A 23407-nucleotide genomic window follows, 5' to 3' on the forward strand; every position below is an offset into this window, starting at 1 on the left:
AAGTGCTTTAATTATCAGTTATATCAGAAAACGTTGTTGTACACTGCTAGTAGCAATCACACAGAGCCTATTGTTTAGCAACAAAATTTGGGACCAAAGTTTTGTTTTTACACCATTCTACTGTTTCCAATGTTTAATTTTCTTACTCTGCTGATTATCCTGTTGCGTAGGTATAGCACCGTAATCTATGGGAGGTGAATTTTGACAATGACTGTTCAATTTGGTAAAACGGAGTAGAATGGGTGAGTGCAGAGGGATTTGCAAGTACTGGGAGGGTTGGGTGCTTCAGACGGACCACTTGTCACTACCCGATGAGTTCAGATTCCAGCGCTCTGAGCTCGGCGCGGCCCGGGGCCACCAGACCGTCGACTATTGAGGTGTCGAAGGGGTCGTCAACGTCGCAGCCGTCGACGGGTGGCGCGGCGGATTCTGGGAGGGAGTCTGTCGGCGTGAGCGGCTTGTGGGCGAGCTGGGACTCGGCAGGTGGCAGGTTCAGCAGGTCGGGCCTGTCGGGTGTGGCGGGTCGCTGGTCTGGGTGAGCCTCCTGGGACTGCTCGGGCCGGTCCGCGTCCTCCTCTGGATCACTGGCCCTGGGGTCGAAGTCGGGGTCGGTGTAGCTGCGCTTCAGAGGCCCGCCGATGAGCTCGCTCTCGAGCACCTTGAGCTCGGCCTTCCCTGGCAGCAAGTTGCCAGCGACTGCTGAAGTGTCGAACGGGTCGTCTGACACTGGGAGTGCTGGTTGTCCTCCTCTGGATATTGGCGTCAGTGGCTTCGCTGTTGCTGCTGCGTCCTCTTCCTCAACGAGCAAGAGGTCTGGCCGCGATCCCTGTTTTGGTACAAACACAAATAATAATAATAATAATAATAATAATAATGTACAAAAATATCGAAACTATTCCAAATATTTTGTTCCTAACTACATAATTACGAGAATAATCAGACTGAAAATATCCACTCCAGTTGTGACTTTTTAATGATAAACACTGACAGTTTCGGAAAAATTATAATACCATCTTCAAGCGTACATATTTACTGAAACAAGGGAGGAAATAAAATGTAAGTCAGTGTAGTGTATATGGAATTGTAAAAAAGTAACTAGCGATGGTAATTCACTTTCAAACATAATTAGGAATGTACGAGCTGGTCAGTCGGTTTGGAAAAGAGTGAATACAGTTTTCAGTTTTAGTTTTAACTGCTTGTGAGCATTCGGACTAGTCTGCTGTCATACTTCTTCATTTCCCTCTCATGCGATTTGCTGTCTCTTCTTTCTCAGCACTCATACCGGTTGTTAGTTTACCTTTCACGCCACGCTAGCCGCTCACACAACTCTGCTCCACACTTCAAGTCAGCCTGTTCCACAGTGCATTCCAGTGCCTATGGCATGCAGCCATCTCGCAGCTGACTACGTGGGTTCCTCTTTCTACTGGACGGTTGTAAGTCTTTCAACTTTTGTTCGGGTTTTCACTCACATAGTATGTGGCCACGTACAAATGAGTTTCCTTTCTATTTACTATCAAAAACAGTCTTGATCACAATTTATTTATTACGGTCACCGGTTTCGACCACTACTGTGGTCACCTTCAGACCTACAAGTCGTATGCAAAGCTTTAGAGGGCTACACACATTAAAGAAAATATACAAAGTTATAAAGCTATAAAACGATGAATTACCAATGAGTAAGAACCTCCTCCTGCTGGAGAATCACTACTGGGGTAAACCAGTGCACGTCTTACTATATATAATGAGTCTCCACCCACTTCTGACGGAATGAGATCATTACTAACCAATGGGTTATAGGTCGAACAACAATGTAAAATTTCTTAGTTAAAACAACGTTGTCAAGAAAGAAAAATAAACACACACTAAGCTTATTTAACAGCTATTGTCAATTAGGAAGCGTTAAAAATATTTAAACATGTAGGATAAAGAAACTTCATTTTGCCAGTACATGGGTTGCCCTCTGAAGGCCTGTTAGTGAACCATTTTGAACCACTGGTTGCCATGGTGAAGCTGGACGCCGTTCCAAAGATGAGGCACCAGGCTTCTTTCCACTGAAGTTGGTGTAAAGTCGATAGGCAAAGTAGTGGTTGCCATGATGAGGATAAACGCCAGTGCAAAATACTATGTAATGACTGTGAGAAACAGTATATTGGCTAACCTGGCCGTAACTTTCTAACACGTTTTAAGGAACATACTACTGATACTGTTCTTACCAAATCAATATTCGTTCAACATCTTAATGGTTCAAATGCCTCTGAGCACTATGGGACTTAACATCTGTGGTCATCAGTCCCCTAGAACTTAGAACTACTTAAACCTAACTAACCAAGGACATCACACACATCCATGCCGGAGGCAGGATTCGAACCTGCGACCGTAGCGGTCACGCGGCTCCAGACTGAAGCGCCTAGAACCGCACGGCCACACCGGCCGGCCAACATCTTAATGGATACAATCATTCTGAGGGTTGCATTTCGAACCATTTGAAAATATTACATACTGTTCCAAAAGGACTACTGCTAAATACTTGAGAAGAAATTGAAATCTATTCACTTCACAAAAGTAATCCGTTATCTGTTTTAAACGAACAACTTCAAAGACAAACATTTCTTTGAGCTTTTCGATGATCTGCTTTAGAATGTTCACTCTTCTGTCCGTCGTTTTTAAAATTATTCTACATCTACATCTACATTGATACTCCGCAAGCCACCCAACGGTGTGTGGCGGAGGGCACTTTACCTGCCACTGTCATTACCTCCCTTTCCTGTTCCAGTCGCGGGAAGAACGACTGTCTGAAAGCCTCCGTGCGCGCTCTGATCTCTCTAATTTTACATTCGTGATCTCCTCGGGAGGTATAAGTAGGGGGAAGCAATATATTCGATACCTCATCCAGAAACGTACCCTCTCGAAACCTGGCGAGCAAGCTACACCGCGATGCAGAGCGCCTCTCTTGCAGAGTCTGCCACTTGAGTTTATTAAACATCTCCGTAACGCTATCACGGTTACCAAATAACCCTGTGACGAAACGCGCCGCTCTTCTTTGGATCTTCTCTATCTCCTCCGTCAGACCGATCTGGTACGGATCCCACACTGCTGAGCAATACTCAAGTATAGGTCGAACGAGTGTTTTGTAAGCCACCTCCTTTGTTGATGGACTACATTTTCTAAGCACTCTCCCAATGAATCTCAACCTGGTACCCGCATTACCAACAATTAATTTTATATGATCATTCCACTTCAAATCGTTCCGCACGCATACTCCCAGATATTTTACAGAAGTAACTGCTACCAGTGTTTGTTCCGCTATCATATAATCATACAATAAAGGATCCTTCTTTCTATGTATTCGCAATACATTACATTTGTCTATGTTAAGGGTCAGTTGCCACTCCCTGCACCAAGTGCCTATCCGCTGCAGATCTTCCTGCATTTCGCTACAATTTTCTAATGCTGCTACCTTTAGGAAATATTTCATCTTTTACTTTGTAATTTTATGTCACCAAACATTATTTTATGCCAGACTGTGCGTTTTTAGAATGTTTCCTTATATGCTTTTAGACTGCATATTGCTAATTTACACTACAGCTCATAATATTACAATTCTAAATTCCTTTCATTTTCATTATTTTTATTGTTTATAAGACTGGCATGCAACATAAGAAATAGCAATGCCTTTTTTAAAAATTGTCACATAAAAAGAATGGAATCTACATACGAACTTCATTGACAATATTTCATAAATATGCACAAATACTGTGCCCTCCTGATTTTATTATTTTTTTTTCCTCTTAGTATTGATCTGTAAGAATTATTATGTAATCTATGTAAATGAAAGTCTCTTATTACACCAGTAAATAGTATCTGTGCAGCATGTACCATGCTTGTCAGCTAGAGATTATTGCAGCCTACTCATTGAAAACCGTTTCAATAAAGACATGTTGCTGCTCAATAGTACATCGTCTGACGTGACAGTCTTTGCCATTCCACTTTCGCAACACCTTCGTTAGAAAGAAGCCTGCTGCCACATCTTTGCACTGGCGTTTATCCTCACCATTGCAACCACTAGTCTGGCTATCGGCCTTACAACAACTTCAGTGGAAAGAAGCCTGCTGCCACATCTCTGAAACGGCGTCCAGCTTCACCATGGCAAACAGTGGTTCCAAATGGTTCACTAATAGGCATTCAGATGGCAACCCATGTACTGGCAAAATGAAGCTCATTTGTCTTACATGTTTAAATATATTTAATGCTACTTCATTGAAAATAGTTGTTAAATAAACTAAGTTTAGTGTGTGTTTATTTTTCTTTCTTGACAACGTTGTTTTAACTAAGAAATTTTACATTGTTGTTCGACCTATAATCCATTGGTTACTAATGATATCATTCCGTCAGAAGTTGGCGGAGCCTCCATTATATGTAGTAAGACGTGCACTGGTTTACTCCAGTAGTGATTCTCCAGCAGAAGGAGGTTCATTGGTAATTCATCGTTTTATAGCTCTATAACTTTATGCACTTTCTTTAATGTATGTGACCCTCTAATTAAAGCTTTGTATAAGACTTGTTGGTCTAAATATGACCACAGTAGTGGTCGAAACCGGTGACCGTAATAAATAAATTGTGATCAGGACTGTTTTTGATAGTAAATAGAAAGGAAACTCATTTGTACGTGGCCACATACTATGTGAGTGAAAACCCGAACAAAAGTTGAAAGACTTACAACCGTCCAGTAGAAAGAGGAACCCACGTAGTCAGCTGCGAGATGGCTGCATGCCATAGGCACTGGAATGCACTGTGGAACAGGCTTACATGAAATGTGGTGCAGAGTTGTGTGAGAGGCTAGCGTGGCGTGAAAGGTTAACTAACAACCGGTATGAGTGCTGAGAAAGAAGATACAGCAAATCGCATGAGAGGGAAATGAAGAAGTATGACAGCAGACTAGTCCGAATGCTCACAAGTAGTTAGAACTAAAACTGAAAAGAAGGTGAAAACAAAAAAGATAGTAAATCTATAGTGCCATAATGAAGTATTAAAAATGCTACATTTGCAGTAAACTACTAGTACTAATGTCATATGAGTACAAATATAATAGTTTGGTGAAAATATATGCATAACAAAGAGATTAGAAAAAGATACATATGGTGATTCGTGGTGGATAAAACAATATTCGTAAAAGACTGTTATATAAGACATTACTATCATTGGCTGGAAATGATGAGCAGTGAATGGAATAAAGATGGAAATGAAAGAAAAAAAAGAGGGAGGGGAAAGGTTAGTACTATTACCAGTTTGCTTTCAATAACAATATTCAGTACAATTCTAATCTAAAAGAATGAACAACAATAAGGAAACCGAAAATACTTTTCTTCCAGTTCCATGTATACCACACGGACTTATACTGTATTTCCTCTCTTATTTCAGTAAATTTGTAAACCTCAAGTTGAGAATGTAATTTTTCCGAAACCGATCGTGTTTACAACAAATGAAGTCACAACTGATGCGGATATTTTCAGTCTCACCATGCAGCTTAGTTGTGGATTTTCTGCTAACAAAACGCTATGCGATTAGGAGAACAACCCAGCTGTGCTCACTGTTTGGTTTTAAGACGTGTGTGTACCCAGTTCTTGAAATTTTAACTTTGCGTGGAAAACTTCAAGAATACACTGAAATACCTCTACTTACTCGCAACTAGCTGCGACCTGCCTGCTTTGTATTGTTGTTGACGAGCAAATTCCCGATTAAACTGTCCAACTCCGTTTTGTGTACAACACATTCAAACTTGTGATTACTTTACAAATGAGATAATGTTTTAAATATTTGATGTTGAGCACATAAGCGAGAATACTTTAGGAAAGCTTTGAATTACGTTTAAAGTTGGCTGGAAGACGTTACATACTCCATTCGTGAGTCTCTGAAACTAGTCGCTTCAGTCTGACGACGGCTACAAGTGGACTACACGAGTGTAGAAAGGAGAGCGAGACACGTGTTTTACAACTGAATAGTGGAGACAGTGCCGATACGTACGCAAAAGCTGGACATGACGATAATTATATCTGCAATTCACAATAAATTAAATGTCTGGCGGAAGATTCATCGAACCACCTTCAAACTGTTTGAAATGCAAGGGATAAGTCCCTGCAGTCGCACTATCCTCTGTGCCCTCGGTGGCTCCGATGAATAGAACGTCTGCCATGTAAGCAGGAGATCCCGGGTTCGAGCACTGATTTTCAACCGTATCCGTTGATATATATCAACGCCCGTCGACAGCGCAGAGTCTTTAATTATCATTTCATTCTAGAGCGTTGTATGGTCACCGATGGTATCTGTTCTTTCGGGCATGTCCGAATTGCGGTGATCATTTATACCTATGTACACGGGCGCTAACAAAATATTTTCGCATTCGGGGGAGCAAGTTGGTGATCGAAATTCTGTGAGACGACCTTGCCTCGATGAAAAACGCTTTTGTTTTGGTGTTGCCATCCCAGTCCGCGTATCATATTTGTAGCACACTGTCTCCTACCTCGCGATAATACAAGAGGAGCTGTCCTTCATTGAGCATTTTAGTCAGCTCTATCTGACGCAGATCCCATATCGCGCAGCAACAATCCACATGAGGGCAGACAAGCGTCGTGTAGGCCGTCTCTTCAGTACCCCTGTCGCATTTTCTAAGTGTTCTGCTGCTAAATCTGGGTTTTCGGATCTCCTTTTTCACACATTATTTATATTATCGTTGCAATTTAAGTTATTCGCAAATGTAATCCCCCAGGTATTTAGTTCAATTCAGAACCTTTGTGTGATTCATCCTGTAACAGAAATTTAGCAGATTTCTTTTAGTACTCATGTAAATGACTTCACACTTTTCATTATTCAGAATCAGTCATCAGATTGACATGTATATATATATATATATATATATATATATATATATATATATATATATATATGTGTGTGTGTGTGTGTGTGTGTGTGTGTGTGTGTGTGTGTGTGTGTGTGTGTGTGTGTGTGTGTGTGTGTGTGTGTGTGCGCGCGCGCGCGCGCGCATGTATAAAAAATTCCGAAGACTGTTGTAAATTTGTTAAACAAGAGTACTATCATTTCGTTTGCATTGGCTGAAGTTTGTATGTTTTCAAGCCGGAATGTAGATTATAGCAAAGAACGTTTTCCGGGCTTCACTCTTCCTCTTATGGAGCAAATTTGCAACTCATTTTCATCTTACAGTCTCCAGTCTTACAAAGCATAGCTATGTTATAGGTCTCCTGATTCATAGAGACGGCCATTTTCGCTATATCAGTGCTACAGCTGAACTGCATGACGGACACTTAACTTCCATGCTGTGTCATAGCTTCACGCTCCTGCACACTTTGGGAACGAGTCGAAGACTAGGAAGCAACCGCAGTCACCATTCTCACTCATGTCGTATTCGCAAATGTACACCAGAGAGACAGGAAGTCAGTATGGCTATCAAGTAAATGTGGCGCCTTGATTTTTAATGCATGCAACCCTCAACACTCGACTCTTACTCGCTCTGTTTCTCATCTGTACTTCACACCTCTGGCTCACCTCTCCCATGCTCCCTCTGGGCGGCGATTGCAGTAGAGCTATGAGGCCTGAACACTGACCTGTATGGGAGAGAGAGCCAAGGGAAGGCTGTCAGGTGGCTGGAGAGCCCTGGCCCTGGGGCCGCGGTCTCCTGTGACGTCAGAGAAGCGTCTGCGGAGGGCAGAGTCCGCTGGAGGTGGTGCTGGAGTTACCAGCTCAGAGCGGCGCCTTCCAACTGCTCCTGCTGCGGCGGTCACCGGCTCTGGACTGCTCTGCTCTCCTCCTATGGGAAACACGTTTCCTTTCTAGTCCATCCCACTCACTGTGCACAAATGATGGCAAAACTTAAAGCCCAGAGCTGTAAAAACAACACAGCGTATCATTAGAAAATCATACATGCAGGAGCCAATCATATTCATACACTCAAAGATAAAAAGGCAAGACGCGCCACGGACGAATTATCCAAAAGCGTTGCAAATCGGTAGATTTGATGTTCATGTTGAGACTGACAAGCGATTAGTTTCAGAAAAATTGGTTGATTTATCAAGAGAACATGGTTCACAAATTGAGCAAATCAGTAATGTATTGGTTCACTTCTGGGAGTTACGCAAGCTGTTATGGGACCTCCTACAATGGTTCCACCACAGGATGCTGCACTGGACTCACATTCGGGAGGACTATGATTCAACCCCGCATCCGGCCATCCTGATTCAGGTTTTCCGTGATTTTTCGAAAATGCTCAAGCCAAATGCCAGGATGGTTCCTTTGAAAGGGCACCGCCGACTTCCTTCCCTAATCCGATGAGACCGATGACCTCGCTGTTTGGTCTCTTCCCCAGAACAAACCAATCCAATCCAATAGGGTGCTGCTGGCGGGCTGGTAACATTTGCGCTGAATAGCGTTGTGATATGCCCACCACCTGTCCACGACAGATTCTGCCAGGCGCCTCCCAGCTGGGGGCCAATTGCTGGGTAACTCCAGCCTACTTCAGGTCGCTTACCTGGGATCCGCGCATTCGCTATCTGCCCTAGGGTACCTAGTACATTGGACCCACCATCTGTTGCTAGCCGGTCTCTCATTTCCGCTGAACGGCGCCACCGTCGCAAAACAGAGTTTGTCACTGTGGTAGTTCCGTGCCTGGAGCAGCAACGTCGCATACCTGAGGAGCTATGACCATTCGTTCATCTTGACTAACGTGAAACACATATCCTCTATTGAGCAACTGTTCATAGCTGTTAAGGTACGCACTTTAGATCCCACGTTTATTGGACATTTTTACTTGTTTTTGTACATACTACCACCTCTGAAAGTTAACAACCCTACACTCTTCGCAACACAAGAACCGGTACATGTATTCAGCTGTCAGAGGAATCAGAACTGTTTTCGTTTATGACTTTCGACTCGTTCGTTTTCGGTACAGGGATTCTTACTTCAAATTAATACATCTATCGTTCTCCATCATCCTAGAAAGTCTGTAACATCACGGAATCACCCCGTGTATACGTACATTTACAAATGCCTGCGCCTGTATCGTTGACGCTCTGTAGTCTAGTTGGGTGACGTTTGCGGACATGGGTTCCTATTCAAAATACTCCCCTCTACAAGCCCTAGAAGTCTGTAATGGGAATTTTCGATCACCCTGTATATGAGGATATGAGTGGACCCCCAATTGAACCATGTGGGACTACCTATGTCTGTTTTGTTTTGTTTTCTTTTCGGGCTCAAAAACAATGGGGTCACACGTGCCCGCGTCAAAACTATAGAACACGAAAACAGAGGAGTTAAAAACGACTAAGCGTCAATCCCAACTGACATAAGAGAAGACAGCTAAAAGACAGGGACGTGGAGAAAGTGCTACTAAAGACACCTTTCAGAATCGGAGGGCCAAAACCAAAAATTAAATGGCCTTCGCCATATTGCTTCGGTAGATTAATAGTAAAACGCGGTCGACATCCCGTGCGTCATTTACTAAAACGGCCTGTAACTCAGACGGTAAACACAAGCGGGAACGTAAACGGTTTAAAAATGGACATTCCGTCAGGAAGTGGTGGACAGTTAAAACTTGAGTGCAATGTGAACAAAGTCGTGGGGTAGCGCCACTTATCAAATGACGATGGCTATAAAGGCAGTGCTCAATACGCAGCCTAGTTAAAATGACCTCCTCCCGGAAGCACGGCCGATAGGAGGTCGTCCAAGCCCCTTGGAGAGACTTATTAATCCTTAGCTTATTCCCATGAAGGGAGGACCATTGGCGATGCCAAAGGGACACCACTTCCTATCAGACGGGAACACAGATCATTGGAGGGAATATAGGAACTTGCGGGCTGAGGTAGGAGGACTGCAGCCTTGGCAGCAGCGTCAGCAGCCTCGTTTCCTGGCAGACCGACGTGACCAGGAACGCACAGAAACATCACACTGGCTCCACCAAGAGTGAGCAAGTGAGTTTTCCTGGACCCGCTGCACTAAGGATTGGTCAGTGTACAGCGCACATAGATGTTGAATGTCGTTGAGTGAGTCTGAGCAGAGGACAATTGAAAAGGCGGTGTCGCCGGATGTACTCTGTGGCCTGATACAGGGCGCGCGGCTGTAAATACTGAGGAGTGTGCCAGAAGCCGATATCGAAAGACACGGATGCCAATGACGGAGGTACACCCGACTCCACAGTCAGTAGGAGAGCCAAGTCGTCTTGTTGGTGGGTCCCTGACTGTCTCTTGGTTGTGTTGCCGGCGGATCGAGTATAGTTGGGCCGACTTCTTGTCTCACCTAAGTGAACGTTAAGATTTCAAGGGCAGACCGAGTCCCCTGGAAACGTCTGAGTATTTTGAATGGCTCATAGCCGATGATTGGAATTTTTATGCTTGTCATTGTGTTTTTAAAACCAAACGCCTTCAGCCGTTTTAAGTTTTAAGGATCTTATTTATCAAGCATTACCTTTAGGAACATAAAGTTGTGGGCTTTCTGCCTGTTGAAAATTTATTGTAGTTGTATTGTTTTTTAAAAGCATGGGCCCTCAGCCGCTTTAAGTTTTAAGGTTCTTATTTATCAAGTATTACATTCTTTCAAGATAAAGCTGTGGGCCTTCTGCCTGTTGAAAATTTATCGTAGTTGTATTGTTCTTGAAATGATGGGCCTTCAGCTGCTTTAAAATTTTGGATTCTTACTTATCAAGTCTTACATCACTTATGTTTAAATACTATTTATTCTATTTAAGGTTACGAGGTTTGGGCCTTCTGCCTTAGGAAACTGGTTAGAGTTGTTTTTTTTTTTTTTTAAAACGAATGCCTTCAACCGTTTTGGAGTAAGGTTTCTTATTGGTCATAAAGCTTGGGCCTTCTGCGTATTGAAAGGTTATTGTACGAGGGCAGTTCAATAAGTAATGCAACACATTCTTTTTCTCGGCCATAATTTTGGTTGAAAAAATCGGAAATTTCTTGTGGAATATTTTCAAACATTCCCGCTTCGTCTCGTATAGTTTCATTGACTTCCGACAGGTGGCAGCGCTGGACAGAGCTGTTAAAATGGCGTCTGTAACGGATGTGCGTTGCAAACAACGGGCAGTGATCGAGTTTCTTTTGGCGGAAAACCAGGGCATCTCAGATATTCATAGGCGCTTGCAGAATGTCTACGGTGATCTGGCAATGGACGAAAGCACGGTGAGTCGTTGGGCAAAGCGTGTGTCATCACTGCCGCAAGGTCAAGCAAGACTGTCTGATCTCCCGCGTGCGGGCCGGCCGTGCACAGCTGTGACTCCTGCAATGGCGGAGCGTGCGAACACACTCGTTCGAGATGATCGACGGATCACCATCAAACAACTCAGTGCTCAACTTGACATCTCTGTTGGTAGTGCTGTCACAATTGTTCACCAGTTGGGATATTCAAAGGTTTGTTCCCGCTGGGTCCCTCGTTGTCTAACCGAACACCATTAAGAGCAAAGGAGAGCCATCTGTGCGGAATTGCTTGCTCGTCATGTGGCTGAGGGTGACAATTTCTTGTCAAAGATTGTTACAGGCGATGAAACATGGCTTCATCACTTCGAACCTGAAACAAAACGGCAATCAATTGAGTGGCGCCACAACCACTCCCCTACCAGGAAAAAGTTTAAAGCCATACCCTCAGCCGGTAAAGTCACGGTTACAGTCTTCTGGGACGCTGAAGGGGTTATTCTGTTCGATGTCCTTCCCCATGGTCAAATGATCAACTCTGAAGTGCATTGTGCTACTCTTCAGAAATTGAAGAAACGACTTCAGCGTGTTCGTAAGCACAAAAATCTGAACTAACTTCTCCTTCTTCATGACAACGCAAGACCTCACACAAGTCTTCGCACCCGAGAGCAGCTCACAAAACTTCAGTGGACTGTTCTTCCTCATGCACCCTACAGCCCTGATCTCGCACCGTCGGATTTCCGTATGTTTGCCCCAATGAAGGACGCAATCCGTGGGAGGCACTACGCGGATGATGAAGAAGTTATTGATGCAGTACGACGTTGGTTCCGACATCGACCAGTGGAATGGTACCGTTCAGGCATACAGGCCCTCATTTCAAGGTGGCGTAAGGCCGTAGCATTGAATGGAGATTACGTTGAAAAATAGTGTTGTGTAGCTAAAAGACTGGGGAATAACCTGGTGTATTTCAATGCTGAATAAAACAACCCCTGTTTCAGAAAAAAAATGTGTTGCATTACTTATTGAACTGCCCTCGTAGTTATGTTTTAAATTGATCGGCCTTCAGTCGTTCTTTAAAAAAACTTTATCTGACTAGTCAAGTCTTACATCGCTAGGCCTTAAATACTATTTAAGATTAAAGCATAGAGCCTCCTGTCTCAAGAAAAAAATTATAGCAGTTGTATTTAATTCATGGGTGTTCAGCTGTTTTAGAATTAGAGATGTTTTCTGTCGATAGTCAAGCTTAGAAGTTGCGCTGTAACGATTGGAAAACTGAATAAAGTGTTATGTCTTGAGTATAACTGACAGCCGCTCATTCTGGCCCACTTCCACAATTCCTACTACATGTCCTGTTCTGCCGGTTTAGAAGGGCGTATTGGTAAGCCGGCGTAGCAAGTGCCGAAAGCGTACTCCAGGAGATGTCAGAAGAGGGACGCGCCCCATACTGGCGATCAAAGGAAGAATCGAAGAAGGAGGCATAGGATGGCATTGCAGAGAAACGTCATGCATACCTGCTGAGGAGAAAGTCACGGCGGTAGGACAGTGATAGTTCAGCAGCTTCAGCATACCGACTAACTCCGTTTGTGATTTCTCCCCAGGCACTAGAATTGTTTACCTTTCCAACATTGTCAAGGAATGCAGCTGACATAGGCCTTTACGATTTTCTGAATTAACACTTGTGCTGCAAACTGCTGCGCTGGGAGAGAGGCAGCACACGTTACCTGGCTGCTGCTGGCCCGCCTCTGCCTTCTCCTCCCCCCTGGGGTCGAAGTCCGGGTCTGAGAGGCTGTGTCGCAGCGTCGGCTGCTGTTGTGCTTGTTGTCCCTCTTCCAGCAACTCGTTCTCCAGCAGGCGCAGCTCCGCGCGGCCGGGCGCGATGTTCTCTGCGAAGGATGTGTCGAACGGGTCTGCGATTCTCGCGATGTCCTGAGAAACAACGCGAGTCAACCACATAAACATCCCGCACACGCTCTACACACTATTGCACTAAATACCGTGGACACAATCTTGTAAACACCTCACATAAGCACCTTTCTTTCTGCCCTATCTACAACATACTGACATAGCATTTCCCTGCGGTTGTGGTCTTCAGTCCAAACTCTGGTCTGACGCAGCTCCACACCATAGCCTACCCTGTGCAAGACTCTTTATGACTATTTTATTTCATATACTAGGTGCGGCTAGAAAAAAACCGGACTGATGCTGGAAAAAACATTTATTTACAATGATTTACAATTTCATGTTATCTCCTTCAATGTACTCTCCTCCTCGGTCTCTACACCGCTCCATACGAATTTTCCACTGTTCATAGCAATGCTGCAGATCATTTGCGGTAAGTCCATACATTACTTCCGTCGCTTTTTCTTTTACTGCTTCAACAGTTTCAAATCTAGTTCCTTTCAAAGCTGACTTGACTTTAGGGAAAAGAAAAAAGTCACAGGGGGCCAAATCAGGTGAGTAGGGTTGATGATCTAAGATGGGAATGTTGTGTTTTGCCAAAAACGTCTTCACTGACAACGCACTGTGAGCTGGGGCATTGTCTTGGTGAAGGATCCATGACTTTTTTCTCCACAAATCGTTCCGTTTTCTCCATACTCGCTCACGTAGGGTAGCCAGGACGCTAATGTAGTAATGCTGATTCACTGTTTGTCCCTCTGGTACCCAATCAATGTGCACAATCCCTTTGATGTCAAAAAAAACAATCATCATTGCCTTGAATTTCGATTTTGACATTCGTGCTTTTTTTTGTCGTGGAGAACCAGGAGTTTTCCAATGCATCGATTGGCGTTTAGTTTCGGGATCGTAAGTAAAAAACCACGATTCATCGTAAGTAATAACATTTTGTAAGAAGGTGGGATCATTTTCAATGTTTTCCAGGATGTCAGAACAAATCATTCTTCGGCGTTCCTTCTGTTCAATTGTGAGACACTTTGGAACCATTTTTGAACACACTTTGTTCATGTTGAAACTTTCATGAAGAATCTGCCTAACACTTTCCTTGTCAACTCCTGTTAACTCAGACACTGCTCTGATTGTTAAACGGCGATCTTGTCGAACAAGTTTACCAATTTTTTCAATGTTTGCATCAGTTTTTGCTGACAATGGTCTGCCAGTGCGAGTGTCATCACTGGTGTCTTCGCGGCCATCTTTAAATCGTTTAAACCACTCAAACACTTGTGTTCGCGATAAACAATCATCGCCGTACACTTGTTGTAACATTACAAACGTTTCACTCGCAGATTTTCCTAGTTTGAAACAAAATTTGATGTTAACACGCTGTTCTTTCTGTACACTCAACATTTTCCGACGCACAGACAAAACGTCAACTACTTAAAACAGACGCCACGGGCAGACTGAGTGCAGGAGGCAGATGAAACTCCAGCAGTAGGCGGAGCGAGAGTCACGTGACAGGCCACGCGACTATCAGCCCTATTGCATTCGTTTTATTGTTTCACCAGTACTAGTCCGGTTTTTTTCTAGCCACACCTCGTAGTACAACAATTGTCACCTTATAGAACACAGTAAGCTGGTTCATATGAATGAAGATTGCAGTAGTTAAAGGGAGCCTGGGTTAGTCTCATGTGAATTCTGCGATGGTGTGGAGTTTTTATTATGACTTTTGAAGCACTCTAGAAATAAGTAGCATACGTAAACTCTGCCATAAACAATAATAGGTGGTTTCCAGAATATTTTCCTTTATTTTTGGTCCTATAAATAGAATACAAAATCTAGTGGCGTCCTAGTATTTCGTAATTTCATTTTTAATAGCACTGAATTTTTTTCCCAGTTGCCACTTTCTTAAGCACTATTCACTGGAATCACGTGGGAGCCTGCGATCAGTGGAGAACAAGATGAATCAGGACAACGGTTACGAGACATCGTTACAAGACAAGAGGTAAAGGTAGCGCAGGGTACGGTGGCGGATGCGAAATTACCAGTTTCAGCCCAAAATGCTGGGCGAGTCCATTCGTTTGTTCGCAAGGGGAGGCCGACAAGGATTGTCACCTTTCGGCCACTCGGCGATGACAGAATCAACGCGCTCGCCCGGCATTCTTTCTCAAACGATTTTACAGGGACTATTCGGTAAAAAGTTTCATGTTTGCTTTACTTGTAACTTTATATGTCACGTTCATTATGATGTTTCCTTCATTTCGCTGATGTTAATAGTTTCAGTGATATTTATATGGAAGTAAGACACTGCGCTAAATTCGGAAAAGTTTGCAATGAAAAACAGGGGTCGTTATGATTTTGCGTCTGCTGCATATTACACAATATGTTGCTGCGTATGAAATTTAGCTGGCACACTGATTTTTTCTTTAGAATTATTTGTAAGTCTGTCACCAGTTTCGAGAAAGCGCATTCATTTGCAATCGCACCGAGCCAGCGATAAAGCCAGAGTGAAATATTCACAAAGTTCCTCATACTTCATAAAAACTTTGAGATATCGAAATGAGATTTTGGAAAATGCTGGGCCACAAAGAGGAGAGTATTTTGCCGCATGGTTATTATGCATAACTTCATTATCTACTGTGTTATTCCATTAACAACAGACTTTTCCGGTGAAAGAATATAATTATTAAGGGCCATCGATAGCTGGTGCAATGAGAATGCCATGGGTTTTGGGACGACATAAATGAAGTCATTACACGTTTATTTCGTACTTTTCGTCAGTTTCTCACTCAATAAACTTAATAAATCACTGTTTGAGAATTATTTCACATTTTCATCTGCACAGCATGTTAGTGAAGTGAGACTGTGTGAACTCCGCTGAGTTTTGGCAAAAGAAGCCAATTTTATCATGGCAACTAGAGGAATGTGTAGGTTTTACTCAAAATTTCACACTCTTAATGCTCCTCTTAAATTTACAAATGGTCGCAATGCAAGTGTGGCCGTAGAGGGGTCCCTCTTAATATTTACAAAAAATGTGAGTGGGCTTCAGTTTAGAGCGTCCTTTACCCTCCAGCGCTCGGAATTTCCCCTACAGCGGTCTGAGCGACCCCCCACCATTGCCGCTCTCCCCATGCTTCACCAGCAGACGGCGCGCGTCTAGCAGCCATGGAATTTTACGTGCACTATAGGCAAGTTCCCACCGGTTGCGCTGGGGAAAGAGAGAGCAGGCATTATTTACTGAAATCCACAGTGTTTGTTGATCCTGGCACATCCTTTTGGTGCAAAGGAACCCACCATGTAGCTTATCAGGGTTAAAACTTTATTTTGTTCTGAGACTACTAATAGCATAAATATTGAAGGGCCGGCCGTGGTGGCCGAGCGGTTCTAGGCGTTCAGTCCGGAACCGCGCGACTGCTATGGTCGCAGGTTCGAATCCTCCCTCGGGTATGGATGTGTGTGATGTCCTTAGGTTAGTTAGGTTTAAGTAGTTCTAAGTTCTAGGTGACTGATGACCACAGCTGTTAAGTCCCATAGTGCTCAGAGCCATTTGAACCAATATTGAAGGCATTAATTATTTTTCTCACATTACCCTCATAAATGCTGTAACTGGATGTATGTCTTCCCGTTTTTCCTGCAACGTTTTCAGTACTCTTTCCGAAGTGCTCATGTTTGGTATCATCAAGTTTGACCGTAGCAAGCATTCCGTAGCCTGATGGTATATGAGTCTGGACCGCATAGTTTTGAACACACTGATCGCTTTCTTTGTACAGGTCACCTTCCCTCTTTTTAATGATAATTGTTCCACTGTGAGATGTCGTCCGGTGATTTTTATGCTTTGCGTTGGTACTGGGGAGAGACTGGCTCTGAACAAAGCTATTGCTATACAAAGTGATTCAAAATAAATTGTACACACTTCGTGGGCGTAATGTATGCATCAAAATAAGAGTAAAACAAAGTTTTGTCTGAAACTGCCTTATTTCCGAGTTATGATGCACAATATCATTTGTGGCAGACATTATGCAATGAACCAATACAGGATTTTGGCGTGTTGCACTAGCCCGCCTACTGACTAATGTTGCTTTGTCGACGGTCCCCTCGCACGTTTAGGATTATCCCTGAGTTGCTTATCCCGGCAATTGGGCAGATCGTACAGGACGAATCGCATTGCTCCCCACATTTCCGGATCTTAATCCCTGGACTTCTGCCTTTGGGGTCGTCTCAGAGAGCTTGTGTATGCTGTTGCAACAGAGAATGTTGCCAAACCGCAGCGGCGAACTTAAAAACAGCTGTGCAACTGTGCAGGAGGAGGTTAACAACGGAACCTGCAACATCCTGATAGCGTAAAAGAATCGGGCACGTCACTGCCTTCGCCTTTATGGACATCATTTTGAAAATTTTTGGTAATTTATGGTAAGGTCTCAAGGGACCAAATTGCTAAGGTCATCGCTCCCTAAGCTTACACACTACTTAATCTAACTTAAACTAACTTATACTAAGGACAACAGACACACACTAATGCCCGAGGGTGGACTCGAACCCCCGACACGGATGGCCACGCGGGCCGTAACAGGACGCCTTGGACCGCGCGGCTAGCCCGCGTGGCTCATCATTCTGTACTTGTACTGGAGTATACGAGCAGTATCTAGGTGTGTCGAATTTCGGGTGCCTTTGTGTCATTGCTTTCTGAGAAGAATTAATCTTCTGTTGTACTTGTGTTCCCTACTCTTAAATAAAGCCGTTTCAGAAAAAAAAACAATAGTTAACATTTTACTCTTACTTCGATGCATACGTTACACCGATGAAATGTGTACAGTTATTTTTGAATCACCCTGTACACAGAGTTATTCTTATTAACGTTTAAAAGTCATCGAAGTGATGTAGATGACATTGAGACACGTGATATTAGACACACGAGATAGTAAATGTAGGAAAATACGCCGAAAGTAGATGACAAATGTTGAACATGTGACGTCATCCAGATGACGTACCTAGCCGCACGTACAGCGGTTGATATTATCGGTCTGTCGCACCTGATTATCGCAATCCCGCCCAAGTATTCACACCACTGCGGCTCTGGGTCCAAGTGCGCGACTTTAGTGCCTAGAGTTCAGGGTTCGACTCTTGCATCTGGCAGGCAGGTGGTTACGTGTTTACATAGAGGTAAGATTTATTATTTACAGTTTTGAACGTAGCTGTTACTCACCAACCGTATACTAGCTTCAACATAGGATTAAATAGCCAACCGGTTGAACATAAACGGTAGGTACACTCACCTAGGTTTCGACACGTACTACGGGTGCTATCAGAATGAAATGTTGCTAAATCGTAAAATTACATTGCTTAAAAGCAGTAGTCAAAATCTGGAGCAGCTACGCCCAAATCGATAGTAAAATAAAACGTTTTATCGTTTGCTAAAACGTTTTATTTTACTTTTGACTTGAGCATAGCTGCTCCAAATTCCGACTATTGTAAGCAATTTAGTTTAATGATTTAGCAACATTTCATTCTGATGATAACAGCCGTTGTAGGTTTAGAAATCTAGGTCAGTGTACCTACCGTTTATGTTCAACCGGTTGGCTATTTAATCCAACGTTGAAAACAGATTTATCATTTAATTTCCAGGTCTCGTGAAATCGCTGGTTTATTGCGAAGTACGCTACAACAAAAAAACTACCGTGTTGCCAACCAAGTAAATGAGTATAAGCTTCCGAATTGCGTCGTTACTAGTAAATGAGCTAAGTTTTATTTATTAAATGATGTCTTTAAAAAAACGGACAAAAGGAAAGGAACACAAAACAAGAACACCTTTTACTTGAGTGCAGTGATGATAATTTTGTAGGTTCTACATTTACACTTTTATCAAAAGGTGTTCGAAATTTGCACCGTTTGCTCGAATCCAAGTATTGCATCGCTAAATCATCCTTTCACGCCCAAGCCCAACCGCTGCACGTGCGACGAGGTATGTAATTTGGTGCCGTCACATGTTCAACACTTCTCATTCATTTTTCGGGGTACTTCCCGACATTTGCCACCCGATGTATCTTAAATTACTTGTATCAGCGTCATCTACAGCGCTTCGGAGTTTCTTTAATCGTTATTATGAATCACCTTGTATCCATTACAACATGAAGAATAGCCTACTAACTTGTCTGACAGTTAGTACTACTACTACTACTACGCTTTCATGTCAATCGACTCTTCGAACTGTGCAAGTCATAGATAGCCTTTCACTTCCCTTTATTTAACGGCACGAGTAAAATGTTGGTTAGTTAGAACGTCGACTTCGCTACAGACTCCGATCACTCAACATCAGTACCTTGCCTAGTTTCGGCTCTTGAGGAAGAACAGGCTGCCGCTCCTCCACTGACATTTAGTACCTCACTGAAGATACCTAACTGAAAGTGTCTCCAGCGAAGTTCAAGCCATCATGAACGGTAAGGATGGACATAAGTGTGATCCGATAGCGTGCGGTCTGAGAGCATATGATGGAAATTAACGACGTCAGAATGCGTCAAGACGTAGTGTAAGATCTGAAGATTATGACAGTTGTAGCGAGGGTTTGCTCACGAGCGTCAAGTAAGATCCTCGTGCCAGCCAAAGGAGAGTACTCACGTCTAGGATGGTCTTGGGCTCCGGGTAGTAGGGGGTAAGTGGTTTGGCGATGGGCGCCTTGTCTTCCTCGACGGCCAGGAGGTCCGGCCGCTCAGAGGGCGTGGGCAGGTCGAACGAGACGACCTTGGTGGCCGCTCCCAGCAGGTCAGGCCGCTTCTGGACTGCGGCCTCCGCTTCTACCACCACCTGCAACAAGCGTACCATCCGTCCAACAGCGGCGAGAGAAGGCGGGGTGTTGGCAGGAGCACAGCTCGCTAAACGAAATCTGTGTCACTGTACACAGCTGTGGCCTATATTGGCTCCAAAAGTCACCGTCTAAAAAAATAATTAAAAAAATAAAAATAATCCGAAGAATTAAGCAATTGACAAATTGTGTCAGTTATCGTTTTATCCATTTTGTTACTAAGAAGGGCAGTGAGCACAGGACAATTAGCCTCATTTCACACGCAGCACGCATTCCCAAACATATCTGTGTGGGAATGAATGAATGACTGAATGTGAGAGTAGCACTAAGAGAGAGAAGAGGTAGACAGTGTGAGAGAGAGAGGAGATGATAGTGATAGTAGTAGTAGTAGTAGTAGTAGTAGTAGTAGTAGTAGGAGGAGGAGGAGGAGGAGGAGGAGGACAGAAAGTAGGGGATTGTGGCTGAGACACGAGGCAGTGACAGACACACTCAGAGATAATGACAGTGAGTTGGGCTGCATGAGTAAGAATGGGCTAATGGGAGAGGATGGGTATGAACTGTGGTGTCACCGCCAGACACCACACTTGCTAGGTGGTAGCTTAAATCGGCCGCGGTCCATGTAGTACATGTCGGACCCGCGTGTCGCCACTGTGATCGCAGACCTAGCGCCACCACCAAGGCAGGTCTCGTGATACGAGAGAGCACTCGACCCCAGTTGTACGAGAACCAAGCTACCGCCCAGTTGTATGAGAACCTAGCTACCGACCAGATGTACGAAGCCTTTCTCTCTCATTAGCCGAGAGACAGAATAGCCATCAGCTAAGTTAATGGCAACGAACTAGCAAGGCGCCATTTGTATCAGTGCCTATAGCTTACGAGTATTCAAGAGAGATGTATTCCAAGGACTAATAAAAAGATCAGTAATAAGCATCTACATACTTTTCTTCTTATTCATTTATAAGTTCTCATGTTCCAGACTTCACGCCCGTCTGCTTTAGCCGTGCGTGCTCTATCGGCTACAGCGTTAGTGTAGTTTGCATTTTCAGCCATCTAAACTTCACGGTGTCGGCCCAGCTACCGACACAACATTTATTGGCGACGATTTAAAGTGTTCTGATTGCTTACATTTAATTGTGTCATGGCTTCGCCACATTCTCCAGATGTACTGTCCGAAATTTATCGCTTGCAGAATCAGCAGACGCAGGCGTTACTGGATGCACTTGGACAGCTCGTCCAGGGTCAACGTACCATTCAAACCGATGCGGCCGCCGCCGCTTCTTCGCTACCGCTGCCACTAAACGCTGTTGCACCTCCCTTTCGACCATACGTGGCAGCCGATGAGACCTGGCACGAGTGGTCTCGCCAGTTCAACTTTCACCTCGCTGCCTACAGAATTCAAGGTAATGAGCGGCAGCCGTTTTTGCTTTCTTGTGTCGGTGTGTCCACATACCGTGTGATAGTGAAATTGTTTCCCCGACGAGACGTAGCAACTCTGTCCTACGAGGAAATTTTGTCTGCATTAGATGCCTATTTCAAAGGAACAGTTAATGTGGTTGCAAAACGGTATACGTTCTTTCGTACAAAACGTACGGCCGGTCAAACTAATAGGGAGTGGGTAGCGACATTGCAAGGACTTACTAGGGACTGTGCCTTTGAATGTGACTGTGGTCTTTCTTATTCAGATACAATGGTGCGTGATGCAATTGCACAGAACGTTTCTGATGTTCGCATACAGGAGCAAATTTTGAAACTAGTTAATCCCTCCCTTCAACAAGTGATAGACATATTGGATAGACAGGACACACTTGACTGTGCTCAGGAATCTTTTGAAACTTCGCCAGCCGTGTGTAACATTAACCGGCCCGCTGGACGCGCTGCGCGGCCCGGTAACCGGGCCTTGCGCACGTCGACACAGCGACCGCCGCGTGCTAAGCCAGGTGTGCCGCGCCAGCCCACAAATGCAGTGAAATCATGCCCGCGGTGTGCTACTAGACATTCGCGTGAACATTGCCCGTCACGCCAAGCTATTTGCTTTTTCTGCAATAAGAAAGGACATGTTCAAAGTGTTTGCCAGAAAAAGCTCAGATCAGACAATCACAATCATTCCAGGCCCTTTGCTTCGCGCCGGAATCGAACCAAGGACACTCAGGCTCGTGGACCTTCGCCTATGGACATTCATGTCGTTAATTCCGCTTCGTCCAGTGACACTTTCTCTAACAGTGACTGTGTTCGTCCCACAAAAACTGTGCGTCGACGTCGCCGGAAATCACGTCAATTAGCAAGTGATTCTGTACCAGTCTCTGTTCCAATTGCACAAAACAGTCGCTTTTGTCGTCAGCAGGACAATAAACTTTTTGTGGACTTAGACTTTGAAGGCAAAGTGATACCATTCCAGCTCGATACCGGAGCTGCAGTTTCATTGCTCAATCATGACACGTACAAACAACTGGGCAAACCTCCGTTGCGTTCCGCAAATGTTAAGCTAACTACATATTCCGGACAGACAATTCCTGTGTTAGGACAGTGCAGCCTTCTTGCAACATACAAGGGACAAACAAAACTTGTGTCATTTTACGTTCTTCGTTCTTCTTCTGCAGTGAACTTGTTTGGGCTAGACTTGTTTCAGTTGTTTAACATGTCTATTGTAAATCAGGTCCTATCGGTGAATCAGACTGTGCCTACAGACAGTGTTTCTCGGCTGTGTGACGAATTTGCAGACATTTTTGCACCGGGCTTAGGTTGCGCTAAAAACTATGAAGCACATTTAGAACTGAAGGTAAACGCGCAACCGAAATTTTTCAGGGTGCGCAATGTTCCCCACGCATTGCGTGATGAGGTCGCAAGAACGTTACACGATCTCGAATCACAGGGTGTAATTGAACGTGTGCAAGCTTCTCTCTGGGCCTCACCATTAGTAATTTTGCCAAAACCTTCCGGCAAATTGAGACTTTGCGTGGACTTCAAGGCCACAGTGAATCCACAGCTAGTGACTGCTACTTTTCCTTTGCCCCGCCCGGAAGATCTTTTTGCTAAACTGTGCCCGGGAAAATATTTTTCAAAGTTGGACCTAGCCGATGCGTACTTGCAAATACCGGTGGACGACGAATCCCAGCGCGTATTGGTGGTTAACACGCATCTTGGATTGTACCGCTTCAAAAGACTGCCATTCGGGTGTGCATCCGCCCCTGCCTTGTTTCAGCAATATTTACAAACTATTTGTGCGTCGGTCCCTACTGCAGCAAACTATCTGGACGATATAGTGATCTCCGGACAGACAGAAGAAGATCATCTTGCGAACTTACGAACATTATTTCAGGTCTTGCGGCAAAATGGTCTTCGCTTGAGGAAGGACAAATGTGTGTTTTTTGCTCGTGACTTACCATACCTGGGACATGTCATTAATGCCCAAGGCATACATCCGAGTCCAGAGCACCTCCGTGCCATACAAGAATTGCCTTCCCCTCAAAATGTGAAACAGCTACAGAGTGTGTTGGGTAAAATTAATTATTATCATCGCTTTCTG

At 44.1% G+C, this 23407-nt stretch overlaps 1 protein-coding gene across 1 annotated transcript in view; it reads right to left on the minus strand.

The window, feature by feature from the left end:
- Positions 1-23407, minus strand: part of LOC126424624 (uncharacterized) — a 343469-nt gene that overhangs the window by 182769 nt on the left and 137293 nt on the right. Inside the window, exons 10-14 of the mRNA XM_050087361.1 lie at positions 19701-19886; positions 12920-13124; positions 7617-7819; positions 309-826; positions 147-211 (exon numbers count right to left, since the gene is read on the minus strand). Coding sequence (XP_049943318.1) covers positions 147-211; positions 309-826; positions 7617-7819; positions 12920-13124; positions 19701-19886 — 1177 coding nt within the window. The remainder of the gene's footprint in view (positions 1-146; positions 212-308; positions 827-7616; positions 7820-12919; positions 13125-19700; positions 19887-23407) is intronic.

Source organism: Schistocerca serialis, chromosome 10, assembly GCF_023864345.2.
Source record: "Schistocerca serialis cubense isolate TAMUIC-IGC-003099 chromosome 10, iqSchSeri2.2, whole genome shotgun sequence".
Classification (NCBI taxonomy): domain Eukaryota; kingdom Metazoa; phylum Arthropoda; class Insecta; order Orthoptera; family Acrididae; genus Schistocerca; species Schistocerca serialis.